The 23,079-nt window shown below is 44.0% G+C and overlaps 1 protein-coding gene across 2 annotated transcripts in view; it reads right to left on the reverse strand.

Moving 5' to 3' along the window:
* The window catches only part of TSPAN2 (tetraspanin 2), a 236,155-nt gene that overhangs the window by 152,033 nt on the left and 61,043 nt on the right, over positions 1 to 23,079 (reverse strand). For both annotated transcript variants that reach the window (XM_040337388.1, XM_040337387.1), the window contains exon 2: positions 6,901 to 7,006. In XM_040337388.1, coding sequence (XP_040193322.1) covers positions 6,901 to 7,006 — 106 coding nt within the window. The remainder of the gene's footprint in view (positions 1 to 6,900; positions 7,007 to 23,079) is intronic.

Genomic DNA, 23,079 nt, shown 5'->3' on the forward strand with positions numbered 1-23,079 from the left:
CATAGTGCAGATATAACTGGAACAACAACCTGCAAAATACAAACTGAGCTTGCAGATTCAAGCACAATAACAAAGCTGCTTTACTTCATGAAAGTGTTTCCGCTGGCTTCATTTCACCGTTTACAAAAAGTGGCCTACGAGCCAAACTCTGCTAATGCCATTAACAGCATTGCAGGTGGAAACAACAAGTGTGCCGACAATTCCTCCGTTGGCGAGGTCTGGAACCATTCCTCCTTGTACTCACTTTAAAATCCCGAGCATTCACTTTCTTAGTTCATTATAACATCTTACTGGTCCAACAGGCTTTTGCAATCCAATCTTTCAAATCATAACATTTTGGGACATATAAATATCTCTACAATAAAAATATATACAGTGTCTCACAAAACAGTACAAACCTAATTTTTGTAAATAATTTATTATATATCTTTTCATGTGACAACACTGAAGAAATTACACATTGCTACAATGTAGAGAAGCAACTGTACAGCTTGTATAACAGTGTAAGGGTCCTTTCACACTAGCGGACCGTTCGTCCGCTCATTACAAGTCCGTTAACGGACTTGTAATGAATCCCTATGGGAACGCGTCCGTTAGCGGATGGAGCATCCGCTAGCGTCAGTCGGGATCCGCTTTTCCGAACGGAAGAAACCCTATTTTTCTTCCGTTCGGCGGAGCGGAACTGATGCAGACGGACAGACGGTCCGTCTGCATCAGGTTCCCCATAGGGGACAGCGGAGCAGAGACAGGGCGGTCCCCGCACTGTGTGCGGGGACCGCCCTATCCGCCGACAGCTGAGCGGGGATCCCTGCTGAGCCGACGGAGACACACGGAGCGGACCCGGAAACGGTCCGCTCCGTGTGAAAGAGCCCTTAATGTGTTGTCTCCTCAAAATAACTCAACACACAGCCAAAAATGTCTAAAACGCTGGCAACAAATGTGAGTACACCCTTAAGTGAAAATGTCCAAACTGGGCCCAAAGTGTAAAGATTTTGTGTGGCCAACATTTTCAGCATGGCCTTAACCCTCTTGGGAATGGAGCTTCACAGGTTGCCACTGGAGTCCTCTTCCACTCCTCCATGACATCACAGAGCTGGTGGATGTTGGAGATATTGCGCTCCTCCACCTTCCATTTGAGGATGCCGCACAGATGATCAATAGGTTTAGGTCTGAAGACATGCTTGGCCAGTCCATCACCTTTACCCTCAGCTTCTTTAGCAAGGCAATGGTTGTCTTGGAGGTGTGTTTGGGGTCATCATGTTGGCATACTGCCCTGCGGCCCAGTCTCCAAAGGGAGGGGATCATACTCTGCTTCAGTATGTCACAGTACATGCTGGCATTTGTAGTTCCCTCAATGAACTGTAGCTCCACAGTGCCGGCAGCAAAAGATATGAAGCTGGAAACCTGGGCCACATCCCAAAATACAGCGACAAACACAAAAGGGGGTTGCCGCTGGGATTGTATGGGCTGAGGGAAAGACCATAAAGAAGTGTAACAGGCGTATGTAAAAAAGTATATACAAAATTTACTGTTATATACAACATTTGAGCATCCTAAAATCAAAATGAGATAATCATGCTATATAGATACATTACAGCTAGGTTCTGAAACACAGGATTGATCACATGGTGAGAGGCCAAACGAGGTGTGTACACAGAAGTCCCAACAAGTTTCACAATATAGGTTTAGCCATTTAATTCCTTCAGGGACCGATTTAGAGCAAGCAGTATTATAGAGTGACTATCTTTTGGAAATCACAGTACACATCAGAACTCTTGGATTGGCAGGATTTGAATCTCAGAAATGTCCCATCGCACAGTAGAATATTTTAAAAACCGGACTGGGGAGTGTATATACACGGCCCCATAACAGTAATTTCAATTTCACCGTGCTTAATGGAGTACAATATCTAATGGAGTGATTAGAGCATAAGGTGTTATTGCCACAAGGACACCAGAACCCAGAAGTATCGGCATAAATGGGGACTTTAGACTGCCAGTACAGTGGGGTATCCCTTTCCAGTGGAGTTGTGTACTCCTCGTCTGGTTGCCCCCACACATGCTTGACAACATCTGAACCACATAAGTTTATCCTGTCTCATCAGACCACAGGACATGGTTCCAGTAATCCATGTGCTTAGTTTGCTTGTCTTATCTTTTCTTTAGAAGAGTTTTAGTTCTGGAATGACAGCCATGCAGACCTATTTGATGCAGTGTGCAGCGTATGGTCTGAGCACTGACAGGCTGTCAGCACACATACATTTCCCAAAGAAAACCTCTGGATACGACGCTGAGCATGTGCACTCAACTACTTTGGTCGACCATGGCGAGGCCTGTTCTGAGTGGAATCTGTCCTGTTAAACCGCTGTATGATCTTGGCCACTGTGCTGAAGCTCAGTTTCAGGGTCTTGGCAATCTTCTTATAGCCTAGGCCATCTTTATGTAGAGCATCAGTTTTTTTCAGATCCTCGGATAGTTCTTTGCCATGAGGTGCCATGTTGAGCTTCCACTGACCAGTATGAGAGCGTGAGCGCGATAACACCAAATTTAACACACCTGCTCCCCATTCACACCCGAGACCTTGTAACACTAATGAGTCACATGATACCTGGGAGGGAAAACAAACAATTTTTCCCAATTTGTACATTTTTACTTAGGGGTGTACTCACTTTTTTTGAAGGCGGTTTAGACATTAATGGTTGTGTGTCAAGTTATTTTGAGGGGACAGAAAATGTACACTTTTATACAAGCTGTACACTCACTAATTTACATTGCAGAAAAGTGTGATTTCTTTATATCTTTTCATGTGACAACACTAAACAAAATATTTACAAAAACGTGAGGAGTGTACTCACTTTTGTGAGATACTGTATGTAGGATCAAAGACAAAATAGATATCCATGGAAATCAGTTAATCTGGACAGTTTGAGCCTATTTGCGAAAAGTAAACTTTAAAGCGGGGTTCATCCAAAAAAAAATGTTTTAACATTACATCTAGCAGAGCCAGCATACTAAGGACATTTACTTTCGGCAGGTCTTTTTTTTTTATCCGTACATACCTTTATATTCTGATTTTGTCAGGGGCTTCCGGGTTCCGATGACTGCGGGACTGGGCGTTCCTATGCTTCGGTTCGATGATTGACGGGCTTGTGAATTAGGTCCCCTGTCGCACAACGCGCGTCATCAGATTTCCGGAAATAGCCGAGCTGCGAGTCGGCACTATACGGCGCCTGCGCAGTCATCTCTACGCGGCGGGCGCAGGCGCCGTATAGTGTCGACTTGCAGCTCGGCTTTTTTTCGGAAATCTGGTGACACGCGTTGTGCGACAGGGGACCTGTTTCACAAGCCGTCAATCATCGAACCGAAGGATAGGAAAGCCCAGTCCCGCAGTCATCGGAACCCTGAGGCAGGGATAGGAACGCCCAGTCCCGGAGTCATCAGAACACGGAAGCCCTGGACAAAATCAGAATATCAAGGTATGTACGGAGAGAAAAAAAAATGACCTGCTGAAAGTAAATGTCCTTAGTATGCTGGCTCTAATGTTAAAAATTAGTTTTTAGGGTGAACCCCCGCTTTAACTCCGGAGGTCACTGTTGACTGGATGTCTAGATCAGCCATTTTCAACCAGGGTGCTTTGAGGTTTCTTCAGGGGTGCCTTGGCAAAGTGTCTAAAAAATTATCAAAAAGTGTATACAAGCCATCAGGTGCATCAAGCCTGCCTTTTAGTTACACAAAACCGTGGGTTCTCATTATGCACCATTATGAGTGAGTGAGAAACTTATATAGCGCAAACAAATGCGAACTTAATCGCCTCAAGGCGCTGGCATCCAGAGTTGTACAGGTCTTTCAGAAGAGGTGGGTCTTCAGTTTTTTCCTAAAAACCCGATGGTTTTCTTCCAAGCGGATAGTCGTGGGTAGAGCATTCCAGAGCCGTGGTCCTTGGACCGAGAATCTACGTTCTCCCTTCGATTTGTATCGGGATTTAGGGATTTGGAGAAGGTTTTGGCTGGTTGATCGGAGCACGCGCTGGGTGACGTAGGGTTTTATTTCCTCGCTTAAGTATTGAGGAGCTTTACCCTGTATACATTTGTGGGTGAGGCAGTGTGTCTTGAATGTCACCTGGTCCTGTATGGGCAGCCAGTGGAAGGGACCTCAAAGCCGGGGAGATTGGTTCCCACGGCTTTTTACCAGTTACCAGTCTGGCTGCCGTGTTCTGGACGACTTGTAGACGTGAAATCTGGTATTTTGGTAGTCCTAAGTAGAGGGAGTTTGCGTAGTCGAGTCGTGAGTTGATGATCGTTCCCAGCACTACTGCCGTGTCCTCTTCCGGGATGAAGGGGAGGAGTCTACGTAGCATGCGGAGCAGATGATGAGAACCGCTGACGACTGATCCTATTTGTGCATCCATCGTCATGTCTGCGTCAAAGATGACTCCGAGACTTTTGACTTTGTTGCTTGGTGCGATGGTTTGTCCGAGGATGGTGGGTGGTGTCCATGTGGTCCTGGAAATGGATTTCCTATTTGCGTGAAGGGTGAGTAGCTCTGTTTTGGATCCGTTGAGTTTGAGGGAGCTTTCAGTCATCCAATTGTCGATCAGTGTAAGGCACTTTCCTAGTTCATGGAATTGGTCTTGTTTGTTGGTGATTCGAAGGTAAAGCTGCGTGTCGTCCGCATAGGAGTGGTAGCGCAGGTCCTGTTTGCTGATGATTTTGAGGAGCAGGCGGATGTAGATGTTGAAGAGTACAGGTGAGAGGGGTGATCCTTGAGGAACTCCGCATGTGATGGTCCGTGTTTCTGATGTGAAATCTCCAAGTTTCATGGTCTGAGTGCGATTTTCTAGGAAAGATGCGAATCACGGTAGGGCCGCGTCAGAGACTCCGGCTACTTCTTTGAGTCGCGTGAGCAATATGTTGTGGTCTACCGTGTCGAAGGCTGCACTAAGGTCCAGCAGCACTAGGAGACAGGATTCTCTGTCATCTGCTGCTTCGAGAGCGTCGTCCCATATTATGACTTTCTAAACACTGGCAGCCAAACAACCAATGATGTCATCAGTTGATAAGGCTGTCGGTTGCCTCCGAAGCATCCTTGTTTGACCCTCCTGTGCTCCTCTCCCTCAGCACTGGGGTCACATTAGCTGACTGATGGAGAGAAATTGAGGGAGACAAGAAACATTGAATACTAGTCGGTACTAGTATGCAAAAGTGTATTTGCTTTGGAAGAATAAATCACCTGCAACGTTGGTGTCCTACGTTTGGATGTTGCTGCATTATGTAAAACTTTTAGAATAGTTTTTACATTTTAGAATGAGGTGCCACAAGATTGTCTATAATTTTAAAGGGTGCCTTAACTGAAGAAAAAAAAAAAAAAAAAGTTGAAACACCGATCTAGATCAAAATTAGTGTGCAAGTTTACAAGAACTACATAAAAATGTGACACGAGTTCACATTTTTTTGCAGCATGGGTACAGGTCAGAGCACCTGCATTTCGGTGTTTAGGTGGGTGGTCAGGGGGCAGTAAAATGTGTTAATTTGACAGCAGCAAAGTTTTTATACTGAGATAATATGAAAGCTTGGAATGAGCCCAAACAAAATCCAAGAGTACTCAAATGCAAAAGTCAAGATGAAATGCAGAGGAACTGGAACATCCAAAATGAAATGCAAAAGGTGGTTATCTCCCATTCACATCGGTGCAATTTGACATGTGATTTAACATGTCAAATTGCATGCCAAATTGCAGCCTATTGCTGGCAACAACACTATCCCAATTGGTGCGACGCCACACCAATTTCCAAAAGCAATTCCTGCACTACTTCGGTGGGAGATTTCAAAAGACATCTGTGCATGAACCCACACAGATGTCTTTCAAATCACCCCTGAACTTCTTTAGACCTGCCTTTACTCTTAAGACACCAAGATCTGCAAGTTAGCATGAGTCGCTGTCAAAATAGAAACTTTTTAACACACCCAAGAATAAGAATTAGACTCTATCGTGGGCAGTGAGAATGTCTAGGAAGCCTTTTAAAAATGAAGGTCAACCAACCAAAATACCTAAAGCAAATTTAAACTCAAAAGCAAGCAATTATATTGCAATTTACCAGTTCTTAGATTTGATGGCTCCATCAGTTTTCTTTTTGAGGCCCTTTAATTTTCATATGGTGATCTGGCCAGTAAGTTTGTTATTTTGCAGCAGAACAAGCTCTCTTTCAGATGCATCAGTTTACAGGGATTAGACATATCAGTTAACACCGACAGGGATGCTTACAATAAGTACATTTATGCAAAACCTTTATCCAAAGAACAAAAAAAACTATTTGCTGTAACCGATTATAAAGCGTTGGCATGGAGTTTTGCTTCAAATAGTACAACTCCGCCCCCCCCCCCCCCCCCCCCCCCAGACTGACAATGCCACTGCCCTCTGTGCTCTTACATCTAGAGTATAGACACTTTAATACAGGAGGTGTGTTACTGGCTAGATCACTAGATGAAAACAGGAGGAAAAGCCTAAAGAAAAATCAATGCAGCAACCACATCCAAGGATTGGTAAACTGCAATATATCACATTTTTGGTATTCGGTTTAATGACGTTTTAATACTGACATGCCAGTGCGTACCTGCATGTGGCATAACGCAGGATAAGAATGTGCATATACAAGGGTGTGTTTATGTACACAGAGTGATATAGTGAATCAAGGGCAAGGATGTGTACTTGTACCTTTAAAATTAAAAAAGATGGAACCAGTAAGGCCCCCAAAAGAAGAATTGTTCAACTGCCTGATCAGTTGCGACATTCTTACTGCTATTTAATGGCTGTGATTATCTTGCATCTCATAATGTAAAAACAATAGGAAAATGTACAATATAACAGATGGTAAGATGTTAAAATACAATTATGCTCCACTTACCAGCAAAAAAGAATACATACACCTCTTCATCACCCTCACTTAGTTCTTTAATGTTCCCAGTAAATAGAATCCACAAGCCAACAGCTACTATTGCAGATCCTGCCAGCTGAAAATAAGACAGAAATGGGAGTAAATAAAATAACCATTTCCGTCTATAAAACCAAAGCTTTAATTACATCTTAAATTTAAAGTATTCAGCTAAATGAACTTACAATGTTCAAGCTCATAATAAAACGTAAGAAACGCCCAAAAACCACGTTCGAAAAACTGTCAGCATTTTTCAAAATGATCGGTAACAAACATACGAGCAACACCCATGATCGCAGGCCTATAAGATTGGATAGGTCTATTGGCATTTGCATATTATAGTGTTTTGAGAAACCAATAAAGGCTTAAAGTAAAGGCCCGTACACACGATAGGATTTTCCAACAATTGTGTGATGGTAGGGTTTTTGTCGTATAATCCGACCGTTTGTACTCTCCATCGGACACAGCGTCTCCCCGCAGGGATGTAGTCCCAAGGGAGGTGGCAAGCACGCCGACTAACCCCCTGTCAGAACGGTTTGGATGATGGGGGCAAGCTGACCGAGGAGAAAGAGGAAGTGAGAAATTCAAAGAAAAAACATTTAGAAGGGAAAAATCTAAGGAAAAAAAGGTAAGTGAACCAACAATGTGCTAGCTTAAAGGAACCTATTTACAGAATAAAAACAAACCTTTACAACCCCTTTAATGTGTGGTAGAGTTGGTAAAAAAACAAAAATAAACATTTCCAGCTAACTTACCAGTCTGCAACAAACCAAATTGCTTTAACAGTTCACGTTAAAAAACAGGGGTTTGCGGTCACACTTTGAATGACAATTGTGCAGTCCACCTCTGGTCTCATCAATAGTGCGGCCTTTGATACAATTTCTCATACCATCCTCGTTGACAGATTAGCCTCCATTGGATTCACTAACACGCCCCTGAACTGGTTTAAATCTCATTTCTCTGGCAATACTCAATTAATCCAACTCAAATCTCAACCATCTCTACTTTCTACTGGTGTGCCCCTGGGTTCTGTCCTGGGTTCCTTCTGTTCTGAATCTATCTTCTTCCTCTCGGTTTCATATTTCATAAATGCAACACCCACTTCCATTGCTATTACACCTAGCTCCACCTGTCCACTAAACCTATTACTACCCTTCCATCCAAATCCCTTACAGATTGTTCACAGGAAATCAAATCCTGATTTGCAACACTGATCGGCACTGATAGGCAGCACCAATTAGCACTGTTGGGGCTGCACTGATGATCAAGATACGAATGATCATTCCCCCGATCAGTGCTGTCGTCCCCTTTCACACTAACTGGTTACTGTCTCTCTCCTCATGCTCTCAGCGTAAGCAAAGGAATGGCGATAACCGGCACGTGTGTTTACCACATGATCAGTTGTTTCCAATCACAGCTGATCACAATGTAAACAGCTGCTGCGATTGGTTCTTTACTCTGATCTGTGATCAGCTGTGTCCGAAGGACACAGAAATCAGAGCACGCCGTTTGCATGCCACAGCGGGGGGCGGTTTTGGGAGGACATCATATGGTGCCCTCCCAGAACCGGACACCCACGCTGTAGTCATCTGACTATAGCACGGCCGGGAAGTGGTTAAAGGAGTTGTAAAGGAAAGCATTTTTTTTGCGCAAATGACTGTTTACAGGGTATAGAGACATAATAGTTAACTGATTCCTTTTAAAAACGATTAAAAATAGATAAAAATCAATCATATAATGTACCTGTAGTTTCAGTTTCGTTTTTGCATGTTATCCTGCCTCTGTGCTGTATAGAGCCATAGAAAAGTGATGGTTTGGAAAAAGAAACTAGAAGCTCCCAGTACTGTGGTCATCAGGAAACAGACAACTAGGAAGTGTCCAGAACAGAGCAGAATTACAGCAACATCAGAGCAAAAACGAACAATGAGGACATGAAACCAGGACTGCAGTAAGGTAAAGGAAGCGATTTAGCTTAAAAAAAAATTCCTTTAGTGACCCTTTAAGGAAGGGCAGCTATGCCTGGAGGGAACCTACCCTTCCTTAAAGGTATAGGAACACACTGGGCACCCAGCAGTAGCACAATGGCAGTGACGGTATCCAGTGTGCCCCCTCACCAATAGTACAAAAATATGGCAACCACCCCAACCTATAACTGGCCTCTGCAGGGATGCACCGATACCTTTTCTGCCATTTTGCTATTGCTCAAACTTTGAAGGCTGTCAGAGTTATGACTGTAGTACACTAGGGGGGGGTCACAAGTTAGCCTGCAATTTCCTGCCTGTATGTTCTTACCTCCTTGCTGCAGTGCTTTTACTACTCCAATTCCTTTAACATGTGTGGTTTGGCTGTGTTCACCTATGGGCATTGACTTATTCTGTGGGCCTTTATTTCCTTCCCTCACTTCCTGACCCGCCTCCTAGTTGGTTTGCCTATATAAGACATGCTCAGTCATGGGTGTTCGACAGAACTTTTTTCGGGGGGTGATATCACTTTAATGTCACTGATGCTCCATCCCTTTTCAACAATGTCGTGAAGTGGAGGAGCTTGGTCATCAAAGCGCAGGCATGCAAAGGCTTGAGAAACCTGATGCAAAAGCTTAATATAAGGATTAAGCTGCCACTGTCTGATTAGCAAGTTCTAATCTGTTTTTAACCCATACCTTGCCCCCAAGTCCGCCCCTTGACACGCCCTTGTAAATTTCATGAAATTACACTTTTAAATGTTATCTGCAGAATTAAGTTACAAAAATTTATATTAACATAAAGCACATCAGACCAGCCTCATCAGTGCAGCATATTTGTGCTCATCAGTGGACATCAGTGCCGCCTACCAGTGCAGCGTATCACAGCCCATACGTGCAGCGGATCATTATCCCATCAATGCAGCCCATCATTGCCCATATGTGCAGGCTCATCAGTTCCCAGCAATGCATCAGGGAAGAATCAGGAGGATCTGCCGGATTACACAGAGCAGGTATCTCCCGCTGAGACAGGGCTTGTATATAAATAACCGCTGCTGGGCTCTGCAAGCAAGGGTTATGGTACAACTATATGAGGGAAGAAATATAGGGGTTAGTTTACTAAAGGCAAATAGACTGGCACTTTGCAAAGTGCAGTTGCACTCTAAGTGCAGTTGCTCCAGAGCTTAGGCAAACCTTCACCACCCAATCACATGCAGGGGGAAAAAAAAACAGCATTTTTACCTGCTTGTGATTGGATGATGGAAATCAGCAGAGAAGCATTTACTATTATCTGGAGCCACTGCTCTCGCAGTGTGCAACTGCACTTTGCAAAGTGTACAGTATTTTCCTTTAGTCAACCCCATAATATCTTATTTGAAAACGGCAGAAAGTTCTGAAAGTGTCATCAGTCTTGTTATATACATTTTTTATTCACTTAGGGGTTCCACCATCTAAAGGTTAAAAGATCCTCATGGGCTGTAGGGAAGATAGAACAGTTCACTATATCAGCCAGAGGTAGCTCAGAGGGGATTTTATTTACCGGTGATGGATGACGTTAAAGTGTCACTGACCACCAGTGATTGTGGGGTCCCTTTTCCAAAGGTAAAAGCAATGGAAGGTGAATAGAAGCATTCAAGTTGTTGGTCTTTTTTCCTTTATATAGTAAAAATAAAAAACAAAACGTGATTATTAAAAGCCACCAAAATAAAGCTCTACCCGTTTCAAAAATATATATAAAATGTTGGGTACAGTTTTACATGACAACAAGCAATAAACTAAAAAAAGGGATTGGTAATAAAGTTTTTTTTTTACAGGCTGCTACTCGAGTTTTCCGAAACTTATTTTTAAAATGTTGCATTGTTTTTTTTTAAAGTGTTTATTAACCCCAAAAAAAAAAAGTTCGATTTTGGTTTCATCTGACCAGAGCACCTTCTTCCACATGTTTGGTGCGTCTCCCAGGTGGCTTGTGGCAAACTTTAAACACTTTTTATGGATATCTTTAAGAAATGGCTTTCTTCTTGCCACTCTTCCATAAAGGCCAGATTTGTGCAGTATACGACTGATTGTTATCCTATGGACAGAGTCTCCCACCTCAGCTGTAGATCTCCAGTTCATCCAGAGTGATCATGGGCCTCTTGGCTGCATCTCTGATCAGTCTTCTCCTTGTATGAGCTGAAAGTTTAGAGGGACGGCCAAGTCTTCGTAGATTTGCAGTGGTCTGATACTCCTTCCATTTCAATATTATCGCTTGCACAGTGCTCCTTGGGATGTTTAAAGCTTGGGAAATCTTTTTGTATCCAAATCCGGCTTTAAACTTCTCCACAACAGTATCTCAGACCTGCCTGGTGTGCTCCTTGTTCTTCATGATGCTCTCTGCACAGGTGCATTTATACGGAGACTTGATTACACAGATGGATTCCATTTATCGTCATTTAGGTCAACATTGGATCATTCAGAGATCCCCACTGAACTTCTGGAGAGAGTTTGCTGCACTGAAAGTAAAGGGGCTGAATAATTTTGCACGCCCAATTTTTCTGTTTTTTGTTTAAAAAGTTTGAAATATCCAATAAATTTCATTCCACTTCATGATTGTGTCACGTGTTGTTGATTCTTCTTCTTCAAAAAAAAAAAAAAATTACAGTTTTATATCTTTATGTTTGAAATGTGGCAAAAGGTCGCAAAGTTCAAGGGGGCCGAATACTTTCGCAAGGCAGTGTATATATATATATATATATATATATATATATATGTATGTGTATGTGTATGTGTATGTGTATGTGTATGTGTATGTGTATGTGTATATATATATATATATATATATATATATATATATATATATATATATATATATATATATATATATATATATATATATATATATATACACACACATATACATATACGCACATACATATATACACACACACGCATGCATATACACACACACACACACACACACACACACACGATATGCTATGCCTTCCTATAGAGGGGCTGCCAGTAATTTATACTTTTGGATTAACAAGCACTTTAAGAACAGAATTTTCTTATTGTAACAAACGGTCAAGGAAAGCTGTTAAAGCCATGTGACCAGCTGCAGAAGTAAAAAAAAAAAAAAAAAAACACACACTTTCTCCAGGCTATGGGCATTACATTATTAGGATATGGTTAAAGGAGAAGTACAGCCAAGGCTCATTTGGTTGTAGTTTTCCTGTAGTCCGGTGAACCGTTTTCAGCTGACATCACAGAGCCGGTCCAGGAAAAATCAGGCACATGGGAGTTTACTCCCACATTAAATCAATAGATGTCCCCCTACCTGGAGTATGCAACAAGCGATAAACCTGCAATGTCAGTTTGCAGGCTTACTAGAAAAATGTAATTAGCTGAAGGCTATAGTTTCCTTCATGCAGGGCAGTATGATAGTTCGTGTGGTCTCAATATCTGAGTAACATACAGTGGGTTTGATTTACTAAAACTGGAGTGTGCAAAATCTGGTGCAACTCTGCAGAGAAACCAATCAGCTTCTATGATTTTTTTTTGTCATAGCTTAATTGAACAAGCTGACTTTAGAAGCCGATTGGCTGCCATGCACAGCTACACCATATTTTTCTCTCTTCAGTTTTAGTAAATCAACCCCAGTAAGTATCTAATGCCTGTTGGTCAGGATGGCAGGAAGAAAACAGCAGGGAACATAAGCTTTTTTTATAGAGCAATAATAAAACCACAGTAACCCATAACAGCCAGAGCCAGCCAGACTTCAGCATAGTGCTTACTGTAATTAGTGTTTGACATTTTCTTCTTGCATCATAATTACTGAGTGCATCATCTTACTGAAAATCCTTGTAATGCTTCCATTCTATTACTAAAAAAGAAAATCACCAAAATAACCAATATTAAAAAGTTGGTAATAAAAGTTTTACAATTAGGCATGTGTGTTTATCAATCATTTATTTTTGTATTTAAAAAAACAAATCCAACACATACTTCATCTGAATTAAATGCCTGCGGCTTTCAGATGGCATCCCTAGGGACACCGATATTGTCAACACTACGATAACTTTCCATAAACCTTAGGTCATTTCATTTTCAGAATTTCCAGCATCATTAGGGTATCCTATAATTACAAGTCTGCACCACGCCTTGTAGTCAGTGGCTGCAAAATAAAAGATGTGCATGCAATTTCTGTGTTTTCCACTAGTCTATGCCAGTCTTTCCGACCTCATAAGGCTGCCCAAGTGCAAGGGCTTTCATCTAAAGCAGCAAAAAATTTCAGCCTGACTTTTCTCATCTAATCAAGATGGAGGTTTTGTTTCTTTTCTTTTAATTCAAATATAAAGTACTATATAATCGCAACAAGCTTTATTATAGGGAGGGCAGCAAGGTCATTAGGATAACTTCACCACACAGTGGGCTTTTTATCGTTTTAGATTAGTTCTTGAATAGGCAGATGAAAGTAGCGTCCTTTGACCAGATATAGTGAATGCAGGGTCCTAGGTTTAGCACCACTTTAGCATTTTTGGTGCTCAGATACAGTGTAGTTCTGGTTTAACCTGCCTGGCGGTATCCCTGAGCGTGACTCTGGGTGTTTTTTTCATGCTGCGATCGGTATCCCCGAGTCACGCTCGGGGTAGATATGCAGAGCCTGCAGCGTGCGCTGGCTTACCTTGTCCCTGGATCCAGCGAAGCCACCGCGCTGTGTGATCGAGTGGGACCTCGCTCGATTCACACAGCGTCCTTCTGTGCCGCCGATCTCCGTTCCCTGCGAAGTTACGACGCACAGGAGCGGAGAACGGCGCCAAATTCAAAAAACGTAAACAAACACTATACATACAGTATACTGTAATCTTATAGATTACAGCACTGTTTGTAAAAAATACACACCCCCCTTGTCCCTAGTGGTCTGCCCATGTACTTTTATATACTAAAAACTGTCCTTTCTGCCTGCAAACTGTAGATTGTCCATAGCAACCAAAAGTGTCCCTTTATGTCAAAAATGGTTTTAGATCAGCTAGAAAACAGCGATAATAACTTGCAGAATTGTGTGATAGCGATTTGTGGGGAAATTCGTCATAAAAAAATAAAATGACAGCGACAATTTTGCAACCGAGAAAATGTCAGTGATTTTGATTCGATTAAATTATTGAATAATTTTTATTAGAATTATATTATTATTTGTTATATTTATAATTATTTATTATATTATAATTCGAGATTTTCCTAGCTTGTGACGGAAAATATTAATTATATGAAGACAGGAGGCGAGTATCTTATGCATTATCTTTCTTTATTAATGCCCATAGCAGAAATACAACTTTTTCAGTAATTTCAAGTAGAAAACGTTTAACTGAAAGAAAAAGAAAAAACTACAACACCCAGCAGCCCTCAGGCTGGGTCTGCCAATCATGAGGCAGGACAGCCGGCATATAAGGGGCTGCCTCCTTCGACCCTTCCTCTTTCTTGAGGCGAATCGGCAGGAAACCTGGGATAGAAAAAACAGTTCGAAAACACCGGGAGCCTGGCAAACTGGAACTTCCGGACAGGAATCAGTCGACGGCATCCATGCTCCGGATCCGGAACGCAGTAGGAACCTCCACTTCCGATCTGTGGTGCACAAAAACCCATGGATCGAAATGGGAACCGCAATCTCGACGGTGATATTGAAAAACGAAGTCCCGGGGCGTATCAGCCTCCGACCTGTAGGATGCGTGATGCAATGGCCTAGAACAAGAGAGACAACATCGTGATAGGGTTGGGTTGGGAGGGAAGATACTCGCCTCCTGTCTTCATATAATTAATATTTTCCGTCACAAGCTAGGAAAATCTCGAATTATATATCAGACAGGAGGCTCATATCTTATGCAAGTTCAAAGCTACAACAATGTATATATTAAAGATAACAGTCGAAATAAAAACTACAAAACTGACATAGATATGTGTTCCTCCGGTCTAAAGCAGAATTGGTGGAAGGTGGTCGGGACGACCAGTTCGCCGCTAGCAGTAGGTCCTAGAGGGAGCCTACCGAGGTGACGACCTTAATAGCCACCGCCCCTCAGGAGGAGTGGGCACCAACCAGGGTTATTCCCATGACCGACCGTACCCCTCTGGCTAGCGTAGTCGAGGAAACCGGAAAATGAGGTTTAACGTAGGAAAACGAGGAGTAGGGAGAATTGCGAAGATCGCAACGGGCCGACAAGGACTCGCAAGTCTGTAGGCAGCGGGACACACACAGGCGTGGATGCGCGGAGAAGAGCGGGTAGAAAACCGCTTGAAGTCCCGTCTTTTTCCTAAGAACTCCGGAAAACCTGATTCTGAGGCGAGAACTGACGCCTGGAAACGTCCAACGTCCGGACGCCTGACACGTTAGGCGGAATCAGATACGAGAGGACAGTAAGTTTGAAAGGCAGTAACCTCAAAGATAGAGTGCCATTGTCCCCCCCAGTCCGAGGGCATGGTCAGGGCCTTGGTCACATCCAATAGTGTTGATACTTGGGCGAGAGGGGCGTTTCAAACCTAACGCCTACCAAGTCGGCACACCAACGGATGTTTACCCACCGGGCAAGTCTACAAGGGAGCGGTAGGCTGAGATCGCAGAGCGATAGACGTTAAGGGAGCTAAAAGGGGGCCTCCCAGAAGCAAAAGTCCGCCCAACAGTTGGCCACTACAGACCCAGGCGCCTGAACGGGATCAACCTGTCGTTGATCACACCGGGAAACCCAGAGACCCCCGGCTGATCGAGATACCGATCTATTCCCGGGTCCAGGCCAAGGAAAAAGGGATCCCTAGTCGCTCTTGAAAAGTCGCTGTCCGCGACCGGCACCCCAAAACCAACCCTGCGAAGAGAGGTAGGATGTGTTTCGTGAGGAAGCAACCTGGGGAGATCCACAGTCATATCCAGAAGGAGGGGAAAACCATGGTTGTGTCGGCCACCGCGGGGTGAGCCGCACGACTGATGCTCTCAGGTTTGCTACAAGAAGGACCCAGAGGGTCATCGGGAACGGGGAGAAACGCGTAGTGTGTCCCCAGTGACCAGGTTGGCCGAGGGCGTCCACAGTGTGCGCCTCCGGATCCGGCTCCCGGTTGCAAAAGTGCGGGAGCTGATGGATGAGGCGAGAGGTGAACGGGTCCATAGAGAAGGATCCCTTAGGTGAGCGAGGGCCAGGAACACTGGTCGGTGCAATCGGCAATCGCTGGAGTCGGCCAGGTAACGAGAATTCCAATCTGCCACCATATTGGAATAGTCTGGGCTATATTCCGCAACCGGAACGATGCTGCGTTCCAGGCAGAAAAGCCCGAAGTCTTTTGCCAGAACCGCTAGGACAGGATCTGGGGCCCCCAAAGCGATCAACGTACTGGACTGTGGTTACGTTGTCTATCTGCAAGAACACACAGCAGGTTGATGTGTGTGGCAGTAGACTCCTGGTGGCAAGAAAGCCGCCGGGATTCTAGTGATGATGTGCAGCAGAGATTCCTCTGCGGACCGCGTCCCTCCTGTGGACGAGGGGCTGCACCGAGTACCCCAGCCGAGGTGGTTGGCATCCGACCCTATGACGAAATCCGGTGTAGAATTGAAGACGGACTCGCCGTTCCGTTCAACGGCATGACGTAAACACCACCGTAGTTCCACTATGGCTACTGCGTCCAAAGCGACTTCGTCTGCATAGCGAAAACCCCTAGCGAAGGTGTAGAGCCTCGAGTCTCTGGGGGGCTCGATAGTGAAGAGGGGCTGGAAAATGGCCTGGATTGACGCCGATAACAGGCCGACTAAGCTAGCCAGTCCGCGTAAGGACACCCATTGCTTGCCCAGCACGATACTGATCTAACAGTGGAGATGCGGCCACGCTGAGCCCTGGTCCGTGACATTGCAGACTATCCTGGGCTTGAACCCAGAATCAAATGCATGCAGGGCAGGCACCCTAGCCCTGAGCTAAACCTGCTCCTTTGCAGATGGCGCCTAAGTGGTCATGAGCAGCCGAAGGATCGCTCGGTTGGTGTGATTTATGAGGAGTCCCAGATCCCAAAGCGATCCGCCCATCCAGGAGGCGTGTTTGTTCGTCAGGCGAGGAGAACGAGCCATTAAGAGTAGGTTGTACAAGTAGATGATCCACCTCGCCCCTGTTCCGCAGGGTGCTGTAATTTGGTGAGATTCTACAAGTTAACACTGGGCGATAACCGTCCCACTTTCCCTGACCAGGAAAATTAACGCTTGTTTGGTCCAAGGTCTTGCAACTCGTTGTCTATTAGGACGGTGTACAGGTTTGAAAACCCGAATGGGATGGGGGACCAGGTCCATGTCTGGTGAACCCGCCTAACATGTCTACGGCGGCCGATCCGTGTTCTGATTCGGCTAGGTGGGACCGTTGGGGTCAAGTTTCCTTAGGATTGAGCGGCGGCGTTCTGTCGAACACGAAGTGTACGCGCATTCCAGGAGGCAAAACTGCCCGTTGAGACCAGCCCCTAGGTTGGGCTAGGTCAACCCGGCTGTACAGAGGCGGTAGCCTGTTCACTAAGGCGTAGGGTTTGGTGATAGGTCCAAAGATCTAAGACCCTGTCCTGTGTGGTCTTAAAAGGTCCTCTCTATTCCCCTAGGAATACCTCCCGTGTTTGGTGAGATACCTCAAGAGTATGGGTCCACCTCGGGAGTGTGCACAACCTTATTTGGTACTGGAAAGGCGGGCATTCCGCCCACAACATGTTTCGGTTAGCTCTACCGACCGATCTCCGGATCCAGTATTCGATATATTGGGGTGCCCAGTCACCGGAGTGTGGGTGGATAATCGCCCCCTGATCGAAAAATGGCTCTCCACGAGAGTCCAATAATGTTTCACCCTGGGACACAGGGTTGGCGTCGTCATGAAGCGCCATGTGCCCACTGCTCTCATAATCGTCATCATCCTCAGACTCAAGGTGTTAGCCGCCTCGGACTCCGTGGACTGTTCTAGAAGAATCCACAAATGAGTCTGGCTTAGTCCGTCTAGTGGACTGCTGCCTCTGCATGTGCATCTCCCCGAGGCTCGGTTGGAGTCTGGGAGGGCAGTGGGTCGGCAGTCCTGGGAGGGTACTGCCTGGGACATGTTATTTACTTCCCCTGCCGGGGAGTCGGAGGCGATGTCATTGGGACACCTTGCCCTATTTAGGGGCGGTATACCATTGTCGGCTGGTCCGGACATAGGGGCGCAGGCGGGTTGGAACCGACGCCATGGTAGCCTGGATGGACCTACCGATCAGTTCTTGAACCTGTGCCGCACTGAGGTAGGCTCGGCCTGCCAGGACTGTGTCCACCCCGACAGGGGCGCTAGCAGGGGTAAAGTCCAATCGTCAGCCACAGGAGAAGAATCTGCTGTCTGCGGACAGCACAGTAACATATGGCAGGCATGTACAGGAACATGCTATAAATTTATTTATTTGTTTGTACATACATATAAATATTTATTTATTTAGATGTGTTTATCTGTATTTTTATTAATTATTTTCCTGATAAATGAGGTATCTATTCTAGGGAATAAATTCCCCAGAAACAAGAATTAATGAGTAAATATTTATTTATTTATTTATTTATTTAATTAGATTTAGATTGAGATTATTTATTTAATTTATTTAAATTTATTTAATTAATTTATTTAATTAATTTATTTAATTAATTTATTTATTAAATTTAATCTATTTAATTTATCTATTTAATTTATCTATTTAATTTAGTTATTTAATTTATTTATTTAATTTATTTAATTTATTTATTTAATTTATATATTTAATTTATTATATTCATATATAGATTAGAGATGTGTAAGGAACGATCGCAGGTTCCTGCTTCCAACACCGCGGACAGCTTGCGGTGGGAGGAGAGTCTGGTGAGGAGAGCCTGACGAGATTTTAACTCCAGAGGCGAAGTCTCGCGAGACTACGGCCTCTGGAGTCTCTACTGAGCCGTGGATGTGAGGGACAGAGCGGTCGATGAGACCCGCTCTTTCCCGTCCTGCTCGGAGATAGGGGGGGGACGCCGAGGTGTCACCCGGATCGAGAGAGGCACCGTAGACGGCGAGAGGGGGAGGAGCGGCCGTGGCGGAGACTCCGCCCACCGACCGAGCGCGCGAAGGCGAGCGTGGGGAGGGGACAGCTGCCCAGAGATGGCGCCCGCTGAGGGAGCGAGGGAACAGCACGGACCCTGCACGGAGGACGCCGCAGCGCTCCGGCGCCAGGGAAGGGGGAAGCCCAAGTCAGGATGACTAAAGTAAAAGAAATCAAGTGAAGATTTCAGGATGACTAAAAAGTAAAAGAAATCAAAGTGAAAGATTTCAAATAAGGCTCAAACATAACTACCTGACACCGTGCGGTGTCAGGGAAAACAGACATAAAAGTGCAAAAATCGGGGAATAACAGGGGGAAACCCCCATATGCCACAACTTTCCAAATAAAACAACCAAAATTTCCAACAAAACTACCTGACATTGGGACATCCAGTATCAGGGAGACAGAAGTAAAACGTAAAATCGGGGGAATACAAGGGAAAACCCCCAATATTCCACAATATATTAAACATTATTCAACAAAGTTACCTGACACCACATTCGGTATCAGGGACAATATATATATATATATATATATATATATATATATACACATACATACATACATACATACATACATACATACATACATACACATATACACAATCACAGAATAAAGTTATATGAAGTACTTATCTTGTATGCTCTGCCATGAGCAGAAAGAGGAAGGGTCTAAGGAGGCAGCCCCTTATATGCCGGCTGTCCTGCCTCATGATTGGCAGACCCAGCCTGAGGGCTGCTGGGTGTTGTAGTTTTTTCTTTTTCTTTCAGTTAAACGTTTTCTACTTGAAATTACTGAAAAAGTTGTATTTCTGCTATGGGCATTAATAAAGAAAGATAATGCATAAGATATGAGCCTCCTGTCTGATATATAATTTATAATTTTGTTTAAAAAATGTCATACCCGGGATGCCTATTAGACTCTGGTTTGGTCAGATTTAAGTGAGTTATTCCTAAGAATTACAGGCCTACAGTATTAAATGCCAAATTTCCTTGCAAATAATTGTACCGCTTTTGGTACGTAATTCCAGACAGAATCATACCGCCAGGGAGGTTAAAGTAAAAAAAAAAATTATAACAAGAATTGTTTATATTTAGCTACCTATTAAACCAGCTTCAATTAATTCCTTCCACAACCTTTTCTTTAGCATTATTTTCATTTTGTGTTATTTGTGTAGCGGCCTGCTACTTTTAAGCCGGCGCTGCTTTAAATTGAGAGGGCAGTCAGAGTTAGTTTACTCAGACTGTATGATTTTTTCCAAGCTTGGACCTCTGTTCCAGCCATGGCTGTACTGTGAGTGACCACTATTGTTTTGTGGGGTGTCGTTACCACCCCAGGCCAAGGGTGGCAGCAGTGAGGTCAAGGTGTTTTGGGTGTTCCCCCTTCAGCAGCCAATCAGTGGGGGTTGGTCGTCCCGCTGTGCATGCTGGGTTAGAGTACTTAAGGAGGGACAGACGCCATTAGCCTGGGGTCGTCGATCCTGGGTCCGTCGTCGCACCACCCCCAGTGTGTGGCCCTCCTGGCCAGGGGGTGCATGTTCAAGTGTTCCTGGCTCTGGGACCACGTTGGTCCGGGGTTTTGATCTACTAAGTAGGCCTGGTAGTCAGACTGGGTCTAGGTTTGCAGAGTGGTCCTGTGCTGTCCGTCCTGAGGGAGGAAGCCACTCGATGAAGAACCTATCTTGGAGAGCACCGAGTACGAGGCTGGCATCTCGGAAGAGGCCTTTAACTTCATCGAAGGATGACCATTACTGAAAGGCTGAATGATGGTCGCCTGTCAGTTCTAAGTTGACAAGAAGTTAATCGGGAGAGATCCGGGTGCTTAATCCTGTGTTGAGGAATTTGGACCGAACATACCTCCATCTGTGGGAAGGTCTGTGTCAGAGGCTTTACCAAATTGTCCGTGCGCCATCCCGGCTGCTAGGCTAGTGAAAGAGGCCTATCTGGGTACGCAATACGAGCTCTGGCTAGGGTGGCGATGAAAGCTGTGTTGCTGGAAGCAGGAGTGTTTCCGGACAGAAATTGTGCACCTGAACCTATTCTCTATTACCCTTCTACCTCTTCAATTACTTATTTTATTCTTTTACCAAGTTCAGCAAATAAAAGAAAAAGAAGTCTAAGGTGTGGACATTGAACTTTTTCTCAACTCTCCTCTGATACCCTAGACGGCAAGGTAACATGCCACCCAATACAAACCAGCAGCTCCTCTGGGGGTAGTGCTACATTTGTTTTATTTTTCATGTCCTAATTTTATTTAATTTCCTTTTTTTACCCAATTCTACAAAATGTGTGTAGCAGCTAGCACCATCTTTGTTACAGTGTTATTCAGTATACTCTTGGAATTAGACCCTACTACATGTTTCTCCCTGGCCATCAATCAGATTGGAACCAACAAATGGAAGATTCCAGCTGGAGTGTGAAAAGGAGAATCTGATCCAGGGAGGTAAAATGAGTATTTTGCATTGAAGTTCTGATAAGATTTGCGGTTTTAATAATTGTAATTTATTTATTTTTTTACTGTAAAAAGATTTTGGCTGTTTTTCTCCCACTTTATTGGCTGTTCCAGTTTTCCCTAAAGAATGGAAAAAAATACAACAGGAAATGAAATACTGTTTAGCTAAAGTGAGATTACAGCTACCAGGTTCTTCTCAGTAGCACTGCAAGTTACATCTATTGTTAGAGTGGGGAGGCGCGCTAATCTCACGTCCTTAAGGAATGAAACACAGGAAGCCACGTTTAGGAGTTTGCACAATGACAACACATGTAAACTACTCAGCTTTTTCACACAAGGGAAACACCAAGACTGATAATATTTACTTATTTTACAGCTATGGTATGTATAATCTTCCCAACATTCCTTCCATTGTATAACATACATTTTGCAAATACTACAAACATGGAATTCAAGTCATTTATTTAATATTACCATAGCAACTTCAAACAGGAACCTATACAATTGCCACCATTGAACACTAAAAGCAGCACATATTTTGTAGTCAGTCAAGGTTCAAAACACTCTAGATATCACAACATGTAAAAATGTACCATTGCTGTATGTGTAGCATTGCCTGTTCAGTTTAATTTTCAGTGGGATGCATTCACTAAGCAATTTAATTGTAAATACCAAGTCAGACAAAAAAAAAAAAAAAAAAGAAGAATCTATAATGATAGTTTAGTATTTGTATACATTAAAATAATTATGTATGCAGCACGGTCATTTAGTGGTTGGCACTTCTGCCTTGCAATCAGTGGTGGCTGGTGCTCCAGCTGAGGGGAGTTGGAAAGCACCCAACCCCCCCATGGGCGGTACTAATGCGATCGGGCTCTCAATCTGCACCAATGCCAAGCACTGAAAGACAACTGTGGGCGGCCAACGCCTGAGCCCCGGATCTTCCTGTACATATTCCCCCCTGCCTGGCCAATTTGATTAATTCTCCTCTCGGCAAGTCACACTCCTTCCTGATTGGCCGGGAGGAGAAGCAAGACAATAGCGAATATTAATTCGCCATTATCACAACTGGGTGGGCTCACTTTTTTTTTAAGCCAATTAGAGCCTTAGGCTCCAACGTGATCCTGTCTAAATTGGCCCTAGTATGGCTTTGCAAGCAGAGATCGTATAAAAAAAGGTTACTTTCTCACACAGCGGTTTAATTCAATTGAGGGAGAACATCTGATAAAGGTAAATCCAGTACTAAAAAAAAAAAAAAAAGTGTGCAACGTGTTAGTCAATTTTCTTTCTAAAGCAGCCACAGCCTGAGTAGAAAAGCCCCTGGCAGCAGCTGCAAAGTGGGACCATTGCTCTGTGTGAAAGCAGTGGTCCCTTTACAGGGGTCAAACACATTCTGATTCAGCAAAGAGTGTTGTACTTCTGCAAAAGAGATCACTGCTTTTCACTCAGAGCAATGGCCCCATTCTGCACCATGCTGCCACACCGGCTTTTCTATTCAAACTGTGGCTGATTTTAAAGTCAAACTCCAGCTTTCCGCTACTTTAAAACTGTTTGTTTGACAATACAGTGTTGTGTTGTAGCATCCATCCAGCTCGTATACAAAATCAAGTAAGACTGAGTGCTGCTAAGCCATTTGCAGGAAGTTTTGCATTTCATAAATGCATACAAGGGTTCTTCAG

The sequence above is a fragment of the Rana temporaria genome, chromosome 2 (assembly GCF_905171775.1).
Source record: "Rana temporaria chromosome 2, aRanTem1.1, whole genome shotgun sequence".
Taxonomy (NCBI): Eukaryota; Metazoa; Chordata; class Amphibia; order Anura; family Ranidae; genus Rana; species Rana temporaria.